Source organism: Xenia sp. Carnegie-2017, unplaced genomic scaffold (assembly GCF_021976095.1).
Source record: "Xenia sp. Carnegie-2017 unplaced genomic scaffold, XeniaSp_v1 HiC_scaffold_1, whole genome shotgun sequence".
Taxonomy (NCBI): Eukaryota; Metazoa; Cnidaria; class Anthozoa; order Malacalcyonacea; family Xeniidae; genus Xenia; species Xenia sp. Carnegie-2017.
The window spans coordinates 8,297,760-8,321,998 of NW_025813402.1; the positions used below are offsets into that span (position 1 = coordinate 8,297,760).

The 24,239-nt window shown below is 36.1% G+C and overlaps 3 protein-coding genes across 4 annotated transcripts; 1 reads left to right on the forward strand and 2 right to left on the reverse strand.

Moving 5' to 3' along the window:
• Positions 1 to 8: 8 nt before the first annotated feature.
• LOC124444751 lies at positions 9 to 23,207 on the forward strand. 2 transcript variants are annotated; one of them, XM_046995403.1, is made up of 22 exons: positions 9 to 551; positions 1,084 to 2,785; positions 3,199 to 3,420; positions 4,048 to 4,286; positions 4,817 to 6,378; positions 6,928 to 7,036; positions 11,348 to 11,642; positions 13,064 to 13,425; positions 13,508 to 13,623; positions 14,145 to 14,247; positions 14,627 to 14,740; positions 15,828 to 15,907; positions 16,522 to 16,642; positions 16,898 to 16,955; positions 17,311 to 17,434; positions 17,787 to 17,854; positions 18,075 to 19,297; positions 19,711 to 19,932; positions 20,419 to 20,656; positions 21,191 to 21,631; positions 22,226 to 22,537; positions 22,722 to 23,207. In XM_046995403.1, the coding sequence occupies exons 7-22, from the start codon at positions 11,420 to 11,422 to the stop codon at positions 23,018 to 23,020; spliced, it is 4,104 nt and encodes a 1,367-aa protein (XP_046851359.1). In that variant the 5' UTR covers positions 9 to 551; positions 1,084 to 2,785; positions 3,199 to 3,420; positions 4,048 to 4,286; positions 4,817 to 6,378; positions 6,928 to 7,036; positions 11,348 to 11,419; the 3' UTR covers positions 23,021 to 23,207. The 2 variants fall into 2 exon arrangements, with proteins under 2 accessions (XP_046851359.1, XP_046851367.1); XM_046995411.1 differs by lacking the exons at positions 9 to 551; positions 1,084 to 2,785; positions 3,199 to 3,420; ... (1 more) ...; positions 4,817 to 6,378; positions 6,928 to 7,036 and having other exon boundaries at positions 11,318 to 11,642.
• On the reverse strand, positions 8,410 to 9,799 carry LOC124438553. Its single transcript, XM_046988727.1, has 4 exons — positions 9,436 to 9,799; positions 9,252 to 9,380; positions 9,114 to 9,202; positions 8,410 to 9,039 (listed from the first exon to the last, which is right to left on the reverse strand). Exons 1-4 carry the CDS (start codon positions 9,797 to 9,799, stop codon positions 8,410 to 8,412), a joined length of 1,212 nt encoding a protein of 403 aa, XP_046844683.1.
• LOC124438560 lies at positions 10,062 to 10,730 on the reverse strand. The gene has a single exon (XM_046988739.1). The coding sequence runs from the start codon at positions 10,728 to 10,730 to the stop codon at positions 10,062 to 10,064; it is 669 nt and encodes a 222-aa protein (XP_046844695.1).
• Positions 23,208 to 24,239: the final 1,032 nt, after the last annotated feature.

The window sequence follows — 24,239 nt, forward strand, 5'->3', positions numbered from 1 at the left end:
GAAAAAAGTACATGGAACAGTTAAAGAAATTGTCGTCGAGTATGGATATTAAGTTTGAGTTTCTTGATGGAATGATAAAGATGACCAAAGGAAGTGCTTCTCGTGTAAAAGATTGGAGAAGAAAGTGTAATGACTCCATAAAAACATTCTAGACTATTTTCAAAAGAAATCTTTTCCATTTGACAATGAAACACAAGAGTCGATGTGTGAACCGTTGATAACCATTCAAAATAAAGTTTCGTCATCCGGAGCGGCTTGTTGGCTTGATGAGGAAAAGTTGATTCTTGTTGGTAATGTGACAAATTTTGATCAGAATGTCAAAGATGTCGATGAATTCGTTCGTAAAGCTAACATGTTTTCGAAGAAGAGCTTTGAAGTTGACGATTGCATTAGCGATTCCATCGTGAAAGAATTACCTCAGCTTCAAGAAAGTCTAAAGTCCCATAAAATAACGTTAAACGAAAAAGAACTTGTTGTCGTTGGCTTGAAAAGCGACTTCAGCCATGCTTTAAAAACTGTCCATGCCTTTCTGGGAAGTCTGAAATTAGCAGGTATAACGGCTTGACTTTTCAATGTCAGAGTTCATGCGTTTGTTGATGTTTCGACTTCTGCAGGCACATCCATTTTTGAAACACCGTAATATCCTTGACTTGTTTTGTGATTGAAAATAATAATTCAAGGCCTACAGCTAGTTCACAAATATTCTTTTGTTAATGTTGAAGATGAAATTTTAATCTTGATGCCTATAACTTTTAAGCATCTTACCTAAACATTTTTTATCAATTGATTTGTAAAAGTTCCTTGGTTTTAATAAAAAAAAAAGATGGTTACGAATTCGTTGATTCGATGTAATTTAACGTCTTATTCAAATACCGTGTTCTTGAAAGTCCTTGAGAAGCTCTAGAATTTCATTGCCATACTCTAGCTATATGAAAGTCCTTGAGAATTTCTTGAATTTCGTTGCCATACTCTAGCTATATGAAAGTCCTTGAGAAGTTCTTGAATTTAATTGCCATACTCTAGCTACACTCTTGCATTGTACGAATATGTGATTTTCCTTTTTTAATCGATTTTTTTTTCTAGCCGTCACTGTCGAGGTTGATTGTGATGTTTTGAAATTTGTGATGAACCGTAAATTTTTTTCGTGCGACCTCGCCGCAAGACTGAAAAACTTTAAGGCTGAGCTCCAACCATTTGCAGAGGGTAATGCTTTCGTAAAGATCGTCCAATCAGATACGGGCAGCGTTAAAAATTGGCCCGAAAAGTGCAAGAATACGTCAAAAAAGTTTTTTGATCAATTTCGTGTAAAAAGATTCAAAATTAGCACAGGAGCTGAGAACGCTGTTTCTAAGAAAGTTGAAGGTATGATAGATTCAATCCGCTCCGATCAAATTGATTGTTGGTTTATCCATGAGAAAGAAGAAATCGTTGTAGTTGGACTGAAAAAAAAATGTTGATTCCGTTATTAAATTGGTTGAAAACATTATAAGAATGACGACAGAAGAACACGAAAAACCAAAGCAAGTCGTTAGGTATGCTGACGTTCCATCTTCTGATCATGATGATTTCCTTGAAAAACAACAATTCCTGAGAACGATTAAAGAAAACAATCCTGGTTTGGTTAAGGTAAAGTTTGCGGACAGCGAAATTAACAATGGTCAGACAATTACTAAGGAACCAAAGTCCGAAGAACACGAAAAACCAAAACACCTCGTGAAATATGTCGACGTCAACTCTGTAGATGTTGTTAATTTCGTTGAAAAGAACCAAATCTTACGAAAAATTAAGCAAGCAAATCCTGGATTGGTCGAACTGTTGGCAACTGTTGTTGATTCAAGAGAAAAAGTTTGTTTTGTTGGACAGAATAGCAATATGCGATGGAGCAGAACAGTTAGATCAGCTGTTATGTAGCCTTCAAGTGCTCGAAACAAGATTGCCTAAGGAGTTCGTAAGCTTTATATCGGAGACTGCTGGACAAAAGTATGTCGACACATTTTTATCAAAGAAGAATATCGCTTATCATTATTCGATTTTATCGAATTGCAGTGTCAGGATTGTTGCTTCTTCTTCCAAAGAATGTGAAGCGGTAAAAACGTGTTTTTATTTGAGAATAGACAGAGAAACCATACCTTTGCCTGCTGGAAATGAACATATATTTTCTTCAAAAGAATGGTCTGATTTGTCGAGATCCATGAAAGCTGAACAACTCATTTTCCATGATGCTGATGACAGGCTCTGTCAAATACATTTATACGGCGCTGAAAATCTTGTTGAACGTTACTCTTGTAAAATTCGACGTCTTATCAGTACACACAAATTAGTCAGCAGAAGGCAGAACTTAAGTGAAGGTGTTGCTCTTTTCATGAAAATCCTTATGACAGATGAGATTTATGCTTTAGCGAACGATCAGCAAGTGGATATTGACATTCGAGATGGAGAATGTGTTATCAAAGGAACAAAAAATGGAGTTGAAGGCGCTTGTAGCAGGCTTTTTGAAATTAAAGATAAAGTTGTGATAAAATTAAATGATATTTCCCGTGTTGGTCTTAGAACGCTGATGTCTTCAGAGAACGGTCTGCGAAATTTAAGAGGCATCGAAAATGAAACAAATGTACTCATTAAAATTAGGAGTGTACAAGAAGTCACAGCAAATCAAAAGCAAAATATCCCATCAACCAGCGCGAGTGACTCATCAAACCCATCAGATCCTTTCAATGTTTGCCATTTCATAAGCAAAGAAGGCCTGTATGTCTTATGGAAGTATGGGAATATTGCCGAGGAGAAGGTAAAGACATGGAATGAATGTGATTTTTCGATAAATTATATTATTAGCCAAAAGATGGCTCATCTTGTCAATTGAAAATTTCGAAAATTGGAAATACCTCTTGCTTTCGTTTGTTTCTATTTGAAAAAACTCATCTTAGAAATATGTAGCCTGATAAAATCTAAAGAACATATTATGTTCATGTTGTCTTTGTTATTTAAAGTGTGCTTGCAATCAACGGCCGTAATATGTTATGTTTTATAACATAGAATTCAAAAAATAAATTGTTTGGGCCTTGTAGTTTTTTATCGGACTTTATCTTTGCAACCTATTATGCTGTGTCTTAATTTAAGTTTCTCGTGATGGCTCCGCTCTCGACTATGAACAATGCAAAATGTAGCTGAGAAAGTATCTTTGTTTCTATATTTGTTTAGGCCGACGTTTTGGTAAATTCTGCGACATCTGATCTCAACAATCCCACCGAGATAGGTCGTGCATTAAATGATGTTGGTGGATCATTATATAAGGCTGAATGTAGAACTAATTGCAACATTCCAAATGGTGACATCGTCACGACAATTGGTGGGAAATTAAGCTGTAAATATGTAATACATGCGGTGTGTTGTGACTGGAACAGTAAAGATCGAGATGAGAATGTAAGTACCTTTAAACGTTGTCATGGTCGTAGCTAGCCTCAATAATTGGGGGGATATACATATATGCAAGTTACGGCAAAACGTTAATGTATGAATCTTTCCCCTATTATCGAGTGGTTACGTCATTGTACGTCCTACGTCAAATGGCTTTTCATTGATCATAGAATGCAAGTGCAGATAAAATTAATCCAGCGCCATACCAACATAGTAAAATTTTTCTCGATGTAGTCTATATTAAAGTTACTACTAGGCAAATAGTTCTCTAAAAATGCTTTTCTTGATTTTGATATCTAATCTAAGTGACAAAAATGTAAAACGTAAACTTGATTTACTTATAAAAGCTAAAGTGGAAATCATAAAATCCAAGGTTACAAAGTACACCGTGTAAGTTGAAAGTGCTACTTCAGTATTGAATAAACGTGGAACGTTTCCTCAATTTGACACTTAACATATAGGTAATTTTGAATTAATTTCCATTGTCTAAACATTGATCAGAATATCGAGTGTTGAAGTTTATAACACTTAACAGAAAGTACAGGAACGCGCTCATTGTACCTGACTTCTTATTCAGTGCCATGTAGGGCATGTCAATTGTCAATCTTTTATTGGCTATTTTCCATTTTCTAGTTTTTACCTCGTCTTATAATGAAAATTTTACTGGAATGTCGTCGACGCTCTGTGAAATCTTTGGCAATGCCTTTGATTGGAAGTGGAAAACACAAGTTTCCAGAAGATGTTGTTTTATGCAGTATGAGAGAAACGTTTATTCAGTTTCAGCGCTTCTTATCCAAATAGCACATTGAAGGAAATTCGGTTGATTAGGTTTGACAAGAGTGAACATTCAAAAGCGTCTGTAAAGTCAAAAGGTTAGTAAATACAGCCGTGGAATAAAAGAAATTTAGCTACTATTTTCAAATTCTGTTCATAAATTTTGTTTTCTTTTAAATCAAACTGACCTCTAACATATGACCTTTCCACTAAAGATCGTGACCTGAAATAGAAAAATTTGTACTTGAGTTAAAGGAACAATTAATTTTGCAATGATCCTTTGGAAGAAAAAGAATAACTGTATTTGCAGCATTTTGTCATTTAAGAAGTAAAAAAAACAAGTCTTTTTCTAAATTACATAAAGGTAGTTTGCGGGAAAGTGTTATCGAACCAAACTTGTTTCACTGATCGTCATTCTTTCTTAAAGCTTTTCAAAAGCCCTACTGCAGTTTATTTTTTGTTTTGTGTTGATCAACTTACTAGTTAACATTAAAACTTAAGATGGCACGCGTTCAAAATGGTCAAGTCCTCGGTAAGAAAACGGATAAACAGCCTAATAGTTAACAATAGGGTTTAAAATATTTGTCTTGTGATGCAATTTTCTCTATTATATTTCTTTTTCAAATAGATGCAGACAATAATTCAACCTTTGGAGAAGGCTATCCAATAATAATGGGAGATAATTTTATGGAAAATGTACGATTTCAATTCTACGCACTTTCTGATCAAGATATAAGTACCGCTGTAGGAAAGATCGAGGAGTTTATCGAGAACAATATAACGTGTAAATTTGTTGAGCACCAAAACCTTGGAAAGATTGTTCGTGAAAGCATGACCGAATTGAAGCGTTTGGCTGCAGAAAAGAAAGTGAAAATTACATGTCAAAACCCTTCGTCTGTTTCAATCGAGGGAACCCTGAAAGACGTTATGGAAACTATTGATAAATTAACGGTTAAGATTGGCAATTATTGTGATCAACAGCAGAGTAAAAAGGGAATTTTAGATTTCATAAAAGCGGTAGTTGGTCTTGGTGATGATCAGGAAAAGCCACGTGTACTGATAGTTGAAGGTAGCCCCATTCAGCTGCTTGTGGTGGTTGCCCGGGCCCTTTTGGCCCACGACTCAATCTGGACCTGTGTTTAACTTGTCCTTCATTTGAAGATTGTCGCTCATTATTTGGATGTACTTATTGAAATTTTTAATGCTCGAGAATTAATATATGAGTACGCTGATTACTCTGACTTCATAAAGTTCTCGAAGCTTTTACAAATCGAATTTTATGAGAACTATGAAAAGTGCTGCTCTTCACGTAGAACAAGTAAGTTTGATAAAGAAAACTGTATCTTTATCTTTATGGAAATAGTTTGAAAATCATATTGATTTTCAGGTTAGGACAAACTGCAACGAAATGGGATTAGCTGTGTATTTGTGTTTAAACAACATTAGGCAAGTCTTTCGTCAACATTTGGGTGTCTTGGAATTGTCGAATCACCGATAAAATACAAGTCAATTAAGTCATGACACATCAGGAATGGGTTCAGGCACTTTCAGACTGAGGGAAAAGATTTTTGAATGTAACTTAGTATATGACACATGAATTATCTAGTGAGAAATTGAAAAATAGAACCCAGTCTATCATGATGTAGACCGTAGGCGTGACGTCACGTATGACGTGTGACTAATTTATTCCCAGAATAGCGAGAATATATTGCACTTGTTCATCATTTCGATTCAAGAAATTCTATTCAAACTTGCTGCGATAATAAAGTCAACGTATTGATGTGAAAAAATGACAATAATTTTCAAGGTCTGTTGAATATAGAATTGTGCTTTTTGGTTAATATTCGTAAATTTCCCTGAACTTTGTGCTTTGCAAAACTGTGCACGTGCGAATTTACTTTTTAGCATTTTGATTTTCTTAAACTGAAAGATAGACTGACTAATTCATGATGTGATGTGTTTTTATTGCAAAATCGTGAACAATATTCTTAATGTTTCTACGTGATTATGATATAGAATCTTGAATACTTAAACACTTCCGGTATACAAATGATTCATTTTGTCTCTCGATATTTATTTGTTTTCTATTTTGTTAATTGTTATACATACTAAACTAAAGTTATATGATCTCGATGATGTCAACTTACTTTTAATAAAACACAAACGAAAGCTGGGTAATTTTATTTTCGGGTGAGTACATATATGTTCTGAATGATCTCTATGAATGATCTCTATGAATGAACTCATAATTGTTTTATTTTACTTGCTGAGCTATAAAACACTAGTTGTGTTTTTCTTGACAAATAACTCATAAGTAACGATGTCACCATCATGTATTCAAATATGTTACAATTATTATATTTATATAGTCTGTTAACATTAAGGAAATGACTTTTTTGTGCTTTGGGAGCTACAGACGACTTGCCTTGTTAACATTTTGCTGGCAGACAGATTTGGTCTAGTGGTTTTGAACAACACTAGCAACAATGGTCAACCTTTCTTGGGATTAATCTGCCTGCCAGCAAAACGTAAACAAGGCAAGTCATCTAACATGTCCATAATACTACTTGTTAGAAGACAATGAACATGAGTTCTGGCAATTTGTATCATCTTGAAGGCTCTATTAATAAATTTTATGCACTATAACCTTAATAATTAATAATGTGTGAAAGATGCAACAACTTTTATCAAAACGATGACTGTCCACTTACAGAAATTTAAAATTCTTCCACTTCGCAGAATAGAGTGATGTGGATGATTATGAAAAGAAATCATGTGCTGAAGAAGAAATTAGACAAGGATTCATTTGACAATTCAAGGAAAAATATTTGATCTGAGATGGCTAAAGGTTTTGTGTGGAGATTTATTAATCTTATAACGTACATTTAGTACGTCATCACAGTATAGAGAACATGCAGTACAGTACCGCTCACGTATTTGTTAACATAATTTTGCGTATGATACGCGTATCGTTCTCGTATCATATGCGTATCGTTCTCGTATCATACGTGTATCGTTCTCGTATCATACGCGTATCGCTCTCGTATCATACGCGTATCGTTTTATTTTATACGCATGTCGTTCTCGTGTCTTACCCGTATCATTTTCTCAATATTCTCGTATAAGGTTTCAATATAGTTTGATTTCATCTACGTACGCAAATATAACTATAAAGTTTTCGAAAACTTTGCATTTACTGTTGCATTTGCTTAACCATTGAAAAAAAACAATGAATGGAATCAATTTTCTGAAGAAATATATAACAATTTTGCTGAAAAATTTGCATTGTTGGGGTAAACAATTGGGCTGGCTTTGCCACAACCGCAATAATCCTTGTTTCTATATAATAAAAATGCAGCCTTGCCTATGCAGCTATTGCTAGGATATAAATTGATATCGTTTGTTATGATCAAACGCCCATTTAGGTGAAAGTTGACTTACAATTTATCGATTATTAAATAATGTATACAAACAAACAAACAACATTTGTATTCCGGCCAGTATTAATCCCCGCCAGGGGGGTTGACCGGTCCATGAACTTTTCTACGCCAAACGTCTCTATCTCTCGCCATATCTCTCGTTATACCCATCGCCTTCATATCACTGTTCACAGCATCCATCCATCTCTTTCTCGGTCTACCTCGTTTGCGGACTCCATCAACATTCATATGCAACGTTCTACGAATTTCAGCACTTTCTTCCCTCCTTTCCACATGCCCAAACCACCTCAAACGCTGGCGCCTTACCCAATTCTCGATACACTCAACACCAACTCTTTCTAATCTCTTCACTTCGAATCCTATCCATCAACGTTACACCACACATCATCCCAAGCATTCTCCTTTCCGTCGACGCCAATCTTCTCAGGTCCTCTGCTTTCGGCGCCCAACACTCTGCTCCATATCCCAAAACACTTCTAACACATGCCTTGTACAATTCTCCCTTCTGCTTCAACGAAGTCGACTTTCCGCACAACATTCCCGACAACTCTCTAAACTCCACCACGCTGCTTGAACTCTGTTCCTCACCGCTTGCTCGCACCCTCCACCATCATTTAACACATCGCCCAGATATTTAAACTCCGATACACCTTCCAAACTCACGTCACCCAGTTCAAACCGTTCAATCGCGACTCGCCCACCACTTCGACACGTCCCGCACTCAAAATCAGTTACTTTTGTCAATGCACCACGGACACCTGAACATCTTCCATGAACCCACTTACTGCATTTCCCACACATTATCGAATTCACTCCAACTCTTTTCCCACACACCACATGGCCATTTATCACTGTCCTTCACCTCCACCTGCCTCGAGCATCTCATGCCCTTCGTCTTTGCCTCATTCACTTTCAGTCCCTTGACTTCTATTGCCGTTTTCCATTCTCGGTACCATTCCATGACTTTCTGCTTCGACTCCGCCACCAAGACAATGTCATCTGCATACAACAAACACCAGCATCCTTCTTTTCTTCTCACTTCCTCTGTCAGTACATCCATCACACAAGCAAACAGTAACGGCGACAAGACTGAACCTTGATGAACACCAACTTTTACCTCAAAAACACCAGATCTAACACCTTCCTCCGTAACCACCGCCTCTACACCTTCATAAGTCTCCATAACTGCCCGAACCATATTCTCTGTCACACCTTTCTTACGCAGCGCGTACTCGATCACCTTTCTCGGAACTCTATCAAACGCCTTCTCCAAATCTACAAACACCATATACAATTCTCTGTCCTTCTCCAAAATTTCTCCTGCAGCTGCCTCAACACAAAACACGCATCCGTCGTTCCTCCCCGGTATGAATCCATACTGCTCTTCCCCATCCGAACAACTTCCCTCAACCTTCTTTCAAACACTCTCTCTACTATCTTCAACGCATGCTCCATCAGCTTAATAGTCCTGTAATTCCCACATACCGTCGCTGCTCCTTTTCCTTTGTACAGCGGGACCACTAGACTCTTTCTCCATGTACTCGGCATCTTTGAGCCCCTCAAAACCTCGTTCGCTACATTACACAACTCTCACGCATAGTTCATTGTCCAACATTTCGCTACCCACTTCACTCGGTCCCGTCGCCTTTCCTTTCTTCATCTTGCGCAGAGCCGCCGCCACCTCATCAACAGTCACTGTTTCCCACGGCCCCAAAACTTCATCCGCTTCAACTTCTCCATTCCACTCATTCTCTACATTCATCAAACGGTCACAGTACGCCCTCCACACTTCTAACCTGTCTTCCACCTTCAACTCCCCATCGTGGTTCTGCACGCCGGAGCACCAAAATATCGTTCCTCTCCTTCTTGCTTCTAGCCGTTCTAAACAACGCTTTTCGTCCATTCTCCTGCATTTTTACGAGAAGCTCTTTCTGATGCCTTTCTATCGCTTTAGCCACCTCCTTTCGCGCCTTTTTCTTGAACCGGATGTAATCGATCCTATCTGCTTCAGTCCGCGACTTTCTCCACCTTTTAAATGCCAACTTCTTCGCGCCAATCACTTCGCTGACTCGTTGATCCCACCACCATGCCTGTTCTTTTACTACACCGCCTTTACTTCTACAACATACCTTCTCCGCTGCCTTTAAAACACCCTTCTCCAGCACGTCCATCGCTCCTCCACCGTCTCACCTCAACATTCAATGTCGCAATTTCGTCACGGAAACACTGCTTCCCTTCATTCGATCGTAACTTCCATGGCTTAAGCCTACCTTTACCCTCAACCTTTCTCTCACCTTCCTGATTCTCCAGTCCATGACCAGCAGCTTGTGCTGGTCACACATTCTTCTCCTGCAATCACTTTTGCATCCTTCACGTTTTCCCTCTTCTTCATTCACCAGTATATAATCCACCACCGTCCTACTGTCACCAGATTCATACGTCACAAGCTTGCTTTCTTTTTATAAACCACGTATTCACTACCACCATCCCACAACTCGCTGCTAACTCCAGTATCGCCTCGCCTTCAGCATTCATATCACCAACTCCAAAACCTCCATGCGCACAGTATCCTTTTCTTACGCTTCCCACATGACCGTTCCAATCACCAAGCATCACACATCGCCCTCTAATGTCTGCTCTCACTGCATACACGCTGTCGTAGTTTTCCTTCTCCGCGCTTCGTCCAACCTGCAGAGCATACACCACAACGAAACTCACAACTTCGGCCTCAATAACTACATCAACTCTCAGGACTCTGTCCGAAACTCTCTTCACTGCTACAACCGACTTCGCCCAATCCTCTCTTATCGCAAAGCCAACACCATTCGTGCCACTTCCGTTTCCCTTCCAAAACCACTTAAATCTCGCTCCATTATCTTCACCCTTTATGACTCTCGTACCTTCACCTTTAAACCTTACCTCCTGAAACCCACACACATCAACTTTCCTTCTCTTCAACATGTCCGCCACTTCTGCACTCCTTCCCTTCATTGTCCCAACGTTCACTGTGCTTACCCGAAGGGTGACACTTCCACCAACATTCGATCCGGAGATTCTTCGCACCCCCTGCCCAATGTAGAGCTGCCGGGAACTGGGGGCCATGTCTTCTTTTCCAAAGTTCATGAATTTTTGTTGGAGCAAAAGTTTTACGGTAGGATGCCCTTCCTTACACCAACCCCTTTTAGTCGTCTTTTACGACACGCAGAGGATACGTTGGCGCAATTCTAAGCCGGCAACCACACGGCTTTATTAAATAATGTATAAACCCACAATAAATTGTGACGTCAGGTGACAGGCACAATGTTGTCTCTGTTTAATGAAAAGTAATCATTTATAAGGATGACGTTTTATTGGGCAACGTTTTACAAATTTATTGAAAAATGAAGGTTGTACCAAGGAGCATAAAAGTTTGAAGCCTGTTTTCCTTATTAACAGCCATCCTTGACCAGAGACGCGTCGATGCCCGTGCCCTCTCTTATGAACAAGCTATTTCTTTTTTGAAATATAGCGACCTACTTCCTCCCTCCCATCTTGAACTAGCTCTGCAGTCCCTGTTTTATTTTTTTGTAGTATTTCACCCATTGTGAAAGTTTTCTTGGGTATGCTGTGCTTAAATGCAATGGGGGAAGGGATACAGAAGGATAAAAGTGGATATAACAAGTACAAAATTTGCATTGTTTGGAATTTGATTTATTTGAATTCAGTATGGCAACTTTTAGTTTCAGAGCTTCGTCAACTCCACTTGAGAAACGGATATTATTGTTGGAAATAATGCTAGTAAAATATCAGCAATGAGTTTGTCTGCTGGTCGTGGTCGTGGTCGTGGTCGTGAAAGTGGAAGAGGAGGAAAGAAACCACATGGGCCTTTGAGAAAACCTGGTGAATTCATTATTACTTCTAAAAATCTGAATTTGGAAGATAGTACTCTTAGTCCTAAAGATGAAAAACCACCTGTTTCAACAGTACAGCAATCTGCAAAGGACGACAGCAGTCTGAGCTTGGAGCCTTTGGCCGGTCAGTATTTATTAAAATTAGTTAAATTGTGCATGAGTTTTATCGTTGAATCACCATCAATCACGAAAGTCTTACTCTTATGATTTATCGAAATATTTATGACTATTACCCACTGATCAATTATGAGTTTACAAGAATGCATTAAACAGCGCAACTCTCAGAGCTGTTGCAATAATTTTTGGCATTATTTTTTGTTTTTATAATGTAATTACAACAAATGGTCTTGTATTTAGCAAAAGGTTTCATTAAAAAAGCTTCTGCAAGAATTTATTACTTACGTATATTTGCTTAGAAATCCTTAAAATTTTTGAAACATGACGTCTTTAACAAACTAAGTTTATCATTTTTGTTCAAGTTACTAAGTTTTTTTGTATCATCAGAATGATCAGACATACCTCAACAACATTTGTCATATAGCCTGGTTTTGATATTTACGTATCATTTAGAACCCAATACCAAAATGATTCTGCAAAGTATTTGCTAAAATGAAACTATTTTTTAAGTTTTTGGGAAATCTCTTGAGAAATAAACAACAATGAAAAATTGATACTTTTTCCAAATTGAAGTGATTGATTCCCACAATCAACTGTCCTTCCATTGACAACTTTACATGAAAACGGCTTACAACTGTTTTTTCAATGGAAGTCAGTTCTTTAACAAATTAAATCCCCTATCCTTTATTGAAGAACTATCAGGTTTATGCAATTTTCATTATTTTAGGTGAAAATGCAACAACATTATATCTTTTTCAGCTAATCAAACATTGTTACAAAAATTGTAGAAAGTCGAGGGCAAGAAATAAATTAAATAATTAATGAAACTTTACCTCATTGAATCTTCTCCTAGAAACTTTGCTGTAATGAAAAATGTTTTTGGCTAATACATTAAAACCAAACTTCATATGTTGCCCTATTACCTTTACGTGTGCAAGTTGTTTGTATACAAAAGTTGTTTGTATATGAAAGTGGTTTGTATGCAAAAGTGGTTTACAAGCAAAGTCATTTATATGCACTAATAGTTTCAACGTATGCAAAAAGTCATTTTTAATTTAGAAATTAAAAAACTAAATGTTAACAAATCTTTTTTACTACACTAACTGTAGCTACATGAAACTTGCTTTAAAAGAAAAACCAGAAGTTGCTTGGAAATTTGATTATATATTTTGTATTCTTTGACAATGAGTTATTTTACAAACAGTAATTATCTCAGATTTGGCACCATTGCAACAATGCTTCTTTGACCTAATTTTTGCTAATTTGTACCATTATGAATTTGCTTTATCACTCATTAAACACATGATCTGCAATGAATTTGAGCATGTGCACATTTTTCAATAGCAACTCATAAGACACCAACCAATGGCACCCCTCTCCACTACCATACCATAATATATAAGGTGTTTGTATATTTCCCTCTCCTAGACGTAAAAGAAATCAAAGAACAAGATCATCAAACTGAAATACAAGGAAGTGATTTGTGGAAATCTGTTAATAATCCTGAATTTGTTCCAAAATCTCAGCAAGTACAGGCTAGACCTTCAAATACACTTGTTACAGCTGTTAATGCTCCCGAATTTATTCCTGGAAGACGTTTTCCAGTACACAAAGAAACCGCTGAGGAAAGATCGAATACCATTGTAAACTTTATGACTATTAAAGTAAAACAACTTACTGAAGATCCTGGTTTGTTTGATGAAATTGCAGAAGCTACTGTTAGCTATTTGTTATTGCATTTAAAAGATGAAAACGACATGACATTGGTGTCAGATATACTCTTTGAAAAGGTAAGAATTCTCGCTGTTTCATTTTGTAATGGATTGTATATAGCTTAGAGCATTATAAATATGTAATATATGTTGGGTATAGTGTGTAGCATACCGTCATTTTCAATATACTGGATCAAGATTGGCTGCACATATGGATAGATACTTGGTGGTCAACGCAATGGACTCGATTCCATTTCGAAATTTTTTTTTGAAAAGGTAAACCTGCACTCTGTAGCACTTTGAACTATTTTCATTTTTCATTTAAACTTCTTTTTTGGCATTTCTTTGCATGGCTCAACGAAACTGTGCTATAACTAGAGTTTTAATGTCATTTTTGTGTGCGCTATTTTATTGTTATATTCCATTGTTTTTAAAAATGTCAAATGGACGTTTGTGTTTAACTTTATCAAATATTGAATTGATTCATTTAGCCTTAATTTTTTCCTAATTTATCGAAATAATTGTTAAAATTGACTTCCTTCACGTTTTTAACCAGTTTGTTACGGCAGATACACTCAAACGTGTTTTTTTTTTGTTCTTTAAATGGAAACAGTCCATTAAAATATAGTCCATTGATGTTATATTATGCTTGTAGGTAATTACTGTAGATAAAAATGAACTTTTCTAAATGCGTATTGTGAAAAAATATAACATCCTGATGATCATATACGTACATAAAGAACCTCATTAACCATTTACATGCAAGAATGTACATGCAAGGCTGTTTAATTTTTTAGGTGTAGTAAAGAAAATACCATGTTTGACAACACAATTGAAAGCGATCCAGAAAGAGCATGTAATTTTGCGCTTCTTATGAGTGAATTGCTTCGAAATTACAAGGTTTGCATACGTAAAGATCGCATTCGATCCTTTTCATCTGATCTGAGGCATGTAACCTTTTAAAATTCATTTAAAATATACTATTCAAATTACTTAGAGGTCATTGAGGGCAGGGGACTTGAATCGAACATATTGTATGTTGAGCGATTTTAGGTACAATATCAATAACTATTTGTAGTCGTCAAGTTACTCTAGTAGCAACTTCAGTATGTGTATTGTCACACAACGTTCACAAATGCTGAAATACACAACATGAGAATTTTTTAACTTGAAGTTTGATCACCATGAAATTTCAGTTTCATTTTTAGTCAAAATTCAACTTTACATATGTTTATCCTTTTTCTGTTCACCATATTCGTTTTTGTCTTTTGTCATCCAGGACAAGAACGACAAGACTACTGGTAGATTATTATGTGTTGTCACAGATTTGTTAAAAAAACTCTTAAGCTGTAGCAATTCGAAGCTTCTCATAACCGCTGGAAAACTTTTAAAGGTAGGGAAGCTACTGTAAGTTTTATTTAAGCTGTCGTGAACTCCTCTAATGTTCGTCTTGATTTTTCTTTTTGATGAGCGAAAAGCATTTGATCTAGTATATTTGATAGGTTAGTTGTTTACCAAACACGTAATTATTTTTCTTTAAAAAATGTTGCGAATATTTAGCTGCACAAACTAGAATAATCGTCTCCTTGTTCATTTGTCCAGAGAATTGATTTCACACATGTCGTTCATGCTGAGGTGCCTTCGAAGTTTGGAGTTATTTGTTTTTATTAGTCTTTCTGTATATGAGTCACGTTGTACTGTGTGCTGAAGCTTTGAATGTTTTAAGATTAGTGCATTGTGTGTTCGTATTAGGAAGATCATCTGTTATGTGTTCAGAAAAGGATTGCTAGATCTATGTTCAGAGTAGGAGAATGATTGGAGCTGTGTTCAGTTTTGGAAGATGACTAGATGTTTGTTCAGTTTGAGAGGATTACTTGATTTTTATTCAGTTAGGAGTAAGTATGACTTGATTGTGTCCTGACTAAGAAGATGATAAGATGTGTTTTCGTGAAGGTTAAGAGGATGACTGGGTGTTTGTTCAAATCAGGAAGATGACTTGATGTGTGCTCATGTAGGTTGAGAAAATGACGTTACTAACGAAAAAAACAACCATTTGACAACTCTGCTTGTGCAAATCTCATCAAGTTATACTTCAATGGATATCTGATTTGCCATGTTTAGAAAAGATGATTTTTTATGCTCTAAAATGCACCGCCCATCTTTTGCCATTGTTTGCATTTATGATTAAATTCTTAATATTATCGCCTCTTAAATAAACCGCCGGAAATGAATGCATTTGAAAACTTTTGAGCGCTAATGAAACGTTACGTTACGTTACGTTAATGAAACGAAACGACATTTTAAATGTTGTTGTGACTGCTCGTACGTTTTATACGATCAAATCAACATGCTGCCATATTTTATCTGCTATCTAATCTCTGTGTTACGTACTTTGTTCAATTGCACCCAACCGTTTTGTACGCATAAACTTGACAAGGTGCAAGACATAAAACTTATGTGAGTTTTCTTTATTTCTTAAGTTGACTGGAGGCTTGCTTGATCAAGGGAACGAGTTATTTCATTCTGTAAAACAGTTGGCAGTTGATGAACTTGTTGACAGGTGTGCCCCTTACTCCAGTAGCGAAACCAACCGGCAAGTTTTGGTCCTGCATGCTATGTTGATATCAGATTATTATCACCATATTGTTTTCACAGTGTGCGACCATTGAACTAAAATACATGGAACGCTACCTGTAATACAAAAGCCTAATAATTTTTTGAAGCCAAATCTTACACCCGACCACGCGAGACTACACCCAGACACGTGTGTGTAGTTCAATCAATTGTCACTAGGCGAGGGAATCTCGGAACACTAAACACGCGTGTCTGGGTGTAAGATTAGGCTTCAATTAGGTGCTTCAGGTAGCCTTCCTTGTATTTTAGTTCAATGGTGCGAACACACAAAAATTTACGTGGCTGCATAGACTAAACAATCGGGCTGGCTTTGCCACTGTCTTAAACTAACGTAAAGTATGCTCCTATTTGTATTATACGGCTTTAATTGGCAAAATTTGAAACTGAAAACTAATCGTGTTTTCTTTATGATGACGTTGAAGTCTTAGTTTGCCAAAGCTACAAAATTGGCATATCTGATGTGGTTGCTGCGTTAGAGAGAATTTAGGGTTGAAAAACGTGATATGATGCGAAAATTTATTTTGGTTTTTTGAATTTCAGTACTGCTCGAGTGTTATTTCATCGTGTTTGTGAGTTGAAAGAAGCCAACTGGGGTCTCGCGGAAGCTTCAGTATCAGTATCAGATTTGTTTGCTACACAAGAAACCTCCATTTTCATTCCAGTAATTACATTTTTTCATTGAGTATTGTTGCAATTGGGATAAAATTGTACACGTTCATATAATTTATAATCATTTGGTCTTAAATAATTATTACATACAAATAATTATGCCGCTAAAATAACTTAGCGATCTACTGCAATCGATTGGAACTTCAATACCTTCAGGCAGCACATTATATTGTAATTATGCTCTTGCATGTTTCACTATCATTTATGGCCGCTTTTATGTTACTGAATTTGAACGTTTAATGTTTAGAACATAAGGGGAATGTTAGAAGAGGAACAAGAAAGTGACATACCTGTACTAAATGAAGGTAATGTTAATAACGTTGCAGATTACATGTCTCGTTTTCGTTATCTAAATAGTGGTATTTAGCTTCAAACTGACAGTCTAGGACCACAACGTTTTCAACGCTTCAAAAATTTGTCTCCGTTCGAAGAGAGTGCATTGTAGTTTTGAATGCTAAACGTTATATGGTTAGAAGTAAGTTTGTGAATGATAAACAGATGTGTGAAAAAAACATTTCCATTAAATGGTATATTAGTAACTAGATCATTTTTTCAAGGTTCGCAGATACAGACAGAAAAGATTAAGAAAAGAAGATTATAGGGGATCAAAATGTACTCTAATTTCATATTACAGTGTTATGTAGTTCTTTCTTATTTTAGACGAGTGGAACGACTTTGCGATCGATAGCGGCGCTCAAGAAGTTTACGACGAGAATGCGTATGAAAATGATGAAGAACTTTTATACCAGCAGATGTACCTGGAACAATACCTCGTACCTTACCCGTAAGTTTTGATTCTCAAGTGTTACTTAGATTCCAGATGAAAATAGTTTGCATCAAAACTAAGATAACAATTGCAGGATGTATCTTTGTTAAGATGGATTTCCTATGGATATATAACTGTAAACAACCAGGGCTTTTATTCTGTTGACTCATTATTCTGACAAAGAGGAAACTTCTTATAAACAACCTTTAAATTTTCTTCTGGTTTTCATTTTTAAAAATCCTTTTCACTTAAACTTCATATCAGCTTTATAAAGGATAACATTTAATAATTTAGCGATTCTCTACTAGCTTTTATCGATTGCCGCACAATCGTCTTATTTCTCGCCATTAAAAGCAAAGTTGTTTTTTAGACCTACAGAGTTTTGGTCCAATGCTGACCTTGCTGATTACGATGAGGATTTTGAGAAATTCTTGCAAGGTTGAGAGCTATGAGATATGAGTATGCTTGGTCGTAATATGCTTGCATTTAACTACAATGATGATTCATTGATTTCACCAAACTGGATCTTGTTTTATCAAAATGTGCAAGGATACTGACGTTTGTCAAGAACGTCAGTTGTAAATCTTTTTGAAGTGACAACGTCTACGTTAGCACTCACAATTATTTTCTTCATATTTTAATATTTTATCTTTGCTAGCCACCTTTCCGTCAAAGAGTGAACATAATCGTCATCTTTCTGAAGGTTTTTCTATTGCTTGCAAACACCAAAAAAACCAGGATAGCGAACCTAACATTGGTCAGACAATTACTAAGGAACCAAAGTCCGGAGAGCATGAAAAACCAAAACAGCTCGTGAAATATGTGGACGTCAAATCTGTAGATTTTGTTAATTTCGTTGAAAAGAACCAAATCTTACGAAAAATTAAGCAAGCAAATCCTGGATTGGTCGAAGCAACTGTTATTGATTCAAGAGAAAAAGTTTGTTTTGTTGGGACAGAGATAGCAATACGCGATGGGGCACAACAGTTAGATCAGCTGTTATGTAGCCTTCAAGTGTTCGAAACAAGATTGCCTAAGGAGTTCGTAAGCTTTATATCGGAGACTGCTGGACAAAAGTATGTCGACACATTTTTATCAAAGAAGAATATCGCTTATCATTATTCGATTTCATCGAATTGCAGTGTCAGGATTGTTGCTTCTTCTTCCAAAGAATGTGAAGCGGTAAAAACGTGTTTTTATTTGAGAATAGACAGAGAAACCATACCTTTGCCTGCTGGAAATGAACACATATTTTCTTCAAAAGAATGGTGTGATTTGTCGAGATCCATGAAAGCTGAACAACTCATTTTCAATGATGCTGATGACATGCTATGTCAAATACATTTATACGGCGCTGAAAATCTTGTTAAAAGTTACTCTTATAAAATTCGACGTCTTATCAGAACGCACAAATTAGTCAGCAGAAGGCAGAACTTAAGTAAAGGTGTTGCTCTTTTCATGAAGAAACTTATGACAGATGAGATTGATGCTTTAAAGAACGACCAGCAAGTGAATATTGACATTCGAGATGGAGAATGTGTTATCAAAGGAACAAAAAATGGAGTTGAAGGCGCTTGTAGCAGGCTTTTTGAAATGAAAGATAAAGTTGTGATAAAATTAAATGATATTTCCCGTGTTGGTCTTAGAACGCTGATTTTTTCAGAGAATGGTCAGCGAAATTTAAGAGGTATCGAAAATGAAACGAATGTACTCATTGAAATTAAGAGTATACAAGAAGTCACAGCAAATCAAAAGAAAAATATCCCATCAACCAGCGCGAGTGGTTCATCAAACCCATCAGATCTTTTCAATGTTTGCGATTTCATAACCAAAGAAGGTCTGTATGTCTTATGGAAGTATGGGAATATTGCCGAGGAGAAGGTAAAAATATGGAATGAATGTGATTTTTCGATAAATTATATTATTAGCCAAAAGATGGCTCATCTTGTCTACAGAAAATTTCGAAAATAGGAAATACCTCTTGCTTTCCGTTTGTTTCTTTTTGAAAAACTCATCTTAGAAATATGTAGCGTGATAAAATCTGAAGAACATATTATGTTCATGTTGTCTTTGGTATTTAAAGTGTGCTTGCAATCAACGGCCGTAATATGTTAAGTTTTATAACATAAAATTCAAAAAATAAATTGTTTGGGCCTTGCAGTTTTTTATCGGACTTTATCTTTGCAACCTATTATGCTGTGTCTTAATTTAAGTTTCTCGTGATGGCTTCACTCTTGACCATGAACAGTGCAAAATGTGACTGAAAAAGTATCTTTGTTTCTATATTTGTTTAGGCCGACGTTCTGGTAAATTCTGCGACATCTGATCTCAACAATCCCACCGAGATAGGTCGTGCATTAAATGATGTTGGTGGATCATTATATAAGGCTGAATGTAAAAGTAATTCCAACATTCCAAATGGTGAAATCGTCACGACAATTGGTGGGAACTTAAGCTGTAAATATGTTATACATGCGGTGTGTTGTGACTGGAACAGTAAAGATCGAGATGAGAATGTAAGTACCTTTAAACGTTGTCATGGTCGTAGCTAGCCTCGATACTTGGGAGGGTATTCATATATAATAAAATTGTTCTCGATGTAGTCTATATTGAAGTTACTACTAGGCAAATAGCTCTCTAAAAATGCTTTTCTTGATTTTGATACCCAATCTAAGTGACAAAAACGTAAAACATAAACTTGATTTAATTATAAAAGCTAAAGTGGAAATCATAAAATCAATGGTTACAAAGTACACCGTGTAAGTTGAAAGTGCTACTTCAGCATTGAATAAACGTGGAATCTTTCCTCAATTTGACACTCAACATATTGGTAATTTTGAACTAATTTTCATTGTCTAAACATTCATCAAAATATCGAGTGATGAAGTTTATAACACTTAACAGAAAGTACAGGAACGCGCTCATTGTACCTGACTTCTTATTCAGTGCCATATAGGGCATGTCAATTGTCAATCTTTTATTGGCTATTTTCCATTTTCTAGTTTTTACCTCGTCTTATAATGAAAATTTTAATGGAATGTCTCCGACTTTCTGTGAAATCTTTGGCAATGCCTTTGATTGGAAGTGGAAAACACAAGTTTCCAGAAGATGTTGTTTTACGCAGTATGAGAGAAACATTTATTCAGTTCAGCTCTTCTTATTCAAATAGCACATTGAAGGAAATTCGGTTGATTAGATTTGACAAAAGTGAACGTTCAAAAGCGTATGTAAAATCAAAAGGTTAGTAAATACACCCGTGCAATAAAAGCAATTTAGCTACTGTTTTCAAATTCTGTTCATAAAGTTTTGTTTTCTTTTAAATCAAACTGACGTCTAAAATATGACTTTTCCACTAAAGATCGTGACCTGAAATAGAAAAATTTCTACTTGAGTTAAAGAAACAATCAATTTTGCAATGATCCTTTGGAAGAAAAAGAATAACTGTATTTGCAGCATTTTGTCATTTAAGAAGTAAAAAAAAACAAGTCTTCTTTTAAATTGCATAAAGGTAGTTTGCGGGAAAGTGTTATCGAACCAAACTTATTTCTCTGATTGTTATCCTTTCTTGAAGCTTTTCAAAAGCCCCGCTGCAGTCTATTTTTTGTGTTTTGTGTTGATCAACTTACTAGTTAACATTAAAACTTACGATGGCACGCGTTCAAAATGGTCAAGTCCTCGGTAAGAAAACGGATAAACAGCCTAATAGTTAACAATAGGGTTTAAAATATTTGTCTTGTGATGCAATTTTCTTACTTATATTTCTTTTTCAAATAGATGCAGACAATAATGCAACCTTGGCAGAACGCTATCCAATCATAATGGGAGAAAATTTTGTGGAAAATGTACGATTTCAATTCTACGCACTTTTTGATCAAGATATAAGTACCGTTGTAGGAAAGATCGAGGAGTTTATCGAGAACAATATAACGTGTAAATTTGTGGAGCACCAAAATCTTGGAAAGATTGTTCGTGAAAGCATGACCGAATTGAAGCGTTTGGCTGCAGAAAAGCAAGTGAAAATTACATGTCAAAACCCTTCGTCTGTTTCAATCGAAGGAGCCCTTAAAAACGTTATGGAAACTATTGATAAATTAACGGTTATGATTGGCAATTATTGTGATCAACAGCAGGGTAAAAAGGGAATTTTAGATTTCATAAAGGCGGTAGTTGGTCTTGGTGATGATCAGGAAAAGCCACGTGTGCTGGTAGTTGAAGGTAGTTGAATTAAAGTTAAGAAGACTTTATGTTAACAACACTAAATGATGTTACGGTGGAATTATTAATTGGGTAAAAAGTTCTTTCTTCGTACCGATTGTTTGATTGGTATTTCAGCTAAACTTTCGACCATGAGCACTAACTTATACAACATATGATATTTTTATATAATCTCAAATTTCATTGCTTGGTTATATCATTTTCTTGAAATTGCCTTTAGCAAGTTAGAGATTTAGGAAGCACAGATTGCAGTTGTTTTGAACTTTTTGATCTATTGGGAAGACAATTTATTTATTTATTTATTTATATATTTATGCCAAAGCGAGATTAGCCACTCTCTTTGTTTCTCAGTTAGGATTCAAAGTTCGGCAAAATAAATTGTGACCTCTAATTTTAAATTCAAATTACCTCTATAAAATGCCCTTAGTTATAAATTTTTTAATAAATAAAATCTTATTAATCCATAAGCTGTAGCAATTTAAGTTGCTTAAGGCGTTGGATACGCCCTGTCGTTTCCTTGTTTCATGTATTTTTTCCTCGTGTGATGGCTGTAGTTTTCCCATGTTTCATACTTTGATCACTTTTACTTTTCAGAAAAAGAACCTCCATTACCCGCGCACTGGGAATCTCAACCAAGTGATCAACTGGTAAAACTGGTGAGTGTCTCATCTTCAACACCTGAGTATCAAGAAGTTCTCCGTCATTTCATGGATAATGGTGGACTTCAATCACAACTTCAAAAAGTGGAAAGAATCCAAAACCCTCAACTTTACTCGAGGTATATGACTTTCAAAAAAACCATGAAAACTCAACCAAACGAAAAGCGACTCTACCACGGTACTGATGCAGCCAATATTGAATCAATAAACGTATCTAATTTAAGCCGAAGCTTTGCCGGTGTCAATGGTAAGTAATTTTCTGTTCTCTCCTCTCATAAGAAATCCTTGCAAAAAAACCGAGCGTTTATTTATTGTATGAGGCTATCCATGACCTCAGATATCCTTATGCGCAGCATCTGACAATGGGGTTGTATAACACATTCGAAATCTATCGCATTAATTGGTTATTTATGTTTAACTTATTTTTGCAGGAGTTCTGTATGGTCATGGAGTATATTTTGCGCATGATGCCTCCTACTCAATTAATTACTCCAGAAAAAGACGTGGTTCATCATGTAAAATGTACCTGGCAAAAGTTCTTGTCGGTGATTATACACTAGGAACAACAGAGATGAAAGCACCACCTTTGAAAAATGATCCCACAAACCCTGGCTTACGGTATGACTCAGTAGTTGATAATGTTAAGCAGCCAAGAATTTACGTAATATTTCAAGATAATCAATATTATCCTGAGTACTTACTAACATTGAATCTAGCTTATTTTTGGTAACTGCTGGCTTACTTTGCACCTTGAACAGCCCCTGTCACGACGTTTTGAGGAGATGATTGGGGAGGGGGAATCTTTGCATCTGATTCTGTAATTTTTTAAAAAGTTCTTTCAAAGAGGCATAAAATGCAATAGCATAGTTGTAGAAATTTAAGGGAAGCTAATTAAATATCCTAAAAACTTGCGATGACAAGAGTTTTCTTTTTGTTGTTGTTCATTTTCATCAAATTTTAAAGCCTCAATTACAGCATACTGAATGCTTCATCCATGCTAAAGCGGAGTTTTCTTAGTTAATACTTGATACATCGTTTAAGTCGGCTAGATTTTCCTGAAATCTCAACGCTGAAAATAGGGTGAGTTAAAATGAGTATACTTTTACCTCCAATTCCCTTTAGATGAAGAGTGTGTCTGCTTTGATTAGCAGAGTATTTTTTTGTGAAAGGAATTTGACTGAATGGGTGGGTGGCCCCATTCAGCTGCTTTTGGTGGGTGGCCCCATTCAGCTGCTTTTGGTGGGTGGCCCCGGCCCTTTTGGCCCACGACTCAATCTGGCCCTGTGTTTAACTTGTCCTTCATTTGAAGATTGTCGCTCATTATTTGGATGTACTTATTGAAATTTTTAATGCTCGAGAATTAATATATGAGTACGCTGATTACTCTGGCTTCATGAAGTTCTATGAAGAACTATGAAAAGTGCTGCTCTTCACGTAGAACAAGTAAGTTTGATAAAGAAAACTGTATCTTTATCTTTATGGAAATAGTTTGAAAATCGTATTGATTTTCAGGTTAGGACAAACTGCAACAAAATGGGATTAGCTGTGTATTTGTGTTTAAACAACATTAGGCAAGTCTTTCGTCAACATTTGGGTGTCTTGGAATTGTCGAATCACCGATAAAATACAAGCCATTTGACACATCAGGAATGGGTTCAGGCACTTTCAGACTGAGGGAAAAGATTTTTGAATGTAACTCAGTATATGACACATGATTTATCTAGTGAGAAATTGAAAAATAGAACCCAGTCTATATTGTTGTAGACCGTAGCGTGACGTCACGTATGACGTGTGACTAATTTATTCCCAGAATAGCGAGAATATATTGCACTTGTTCATCATTTCGGTTCGAGAAATTCTATTCAAACTTGCTGCGATAATAAAGTCAACGTATTGATGTGAAAGAATGACAATAATTTTCAAGGTCTGTGGAATATAGAATTGTGCTT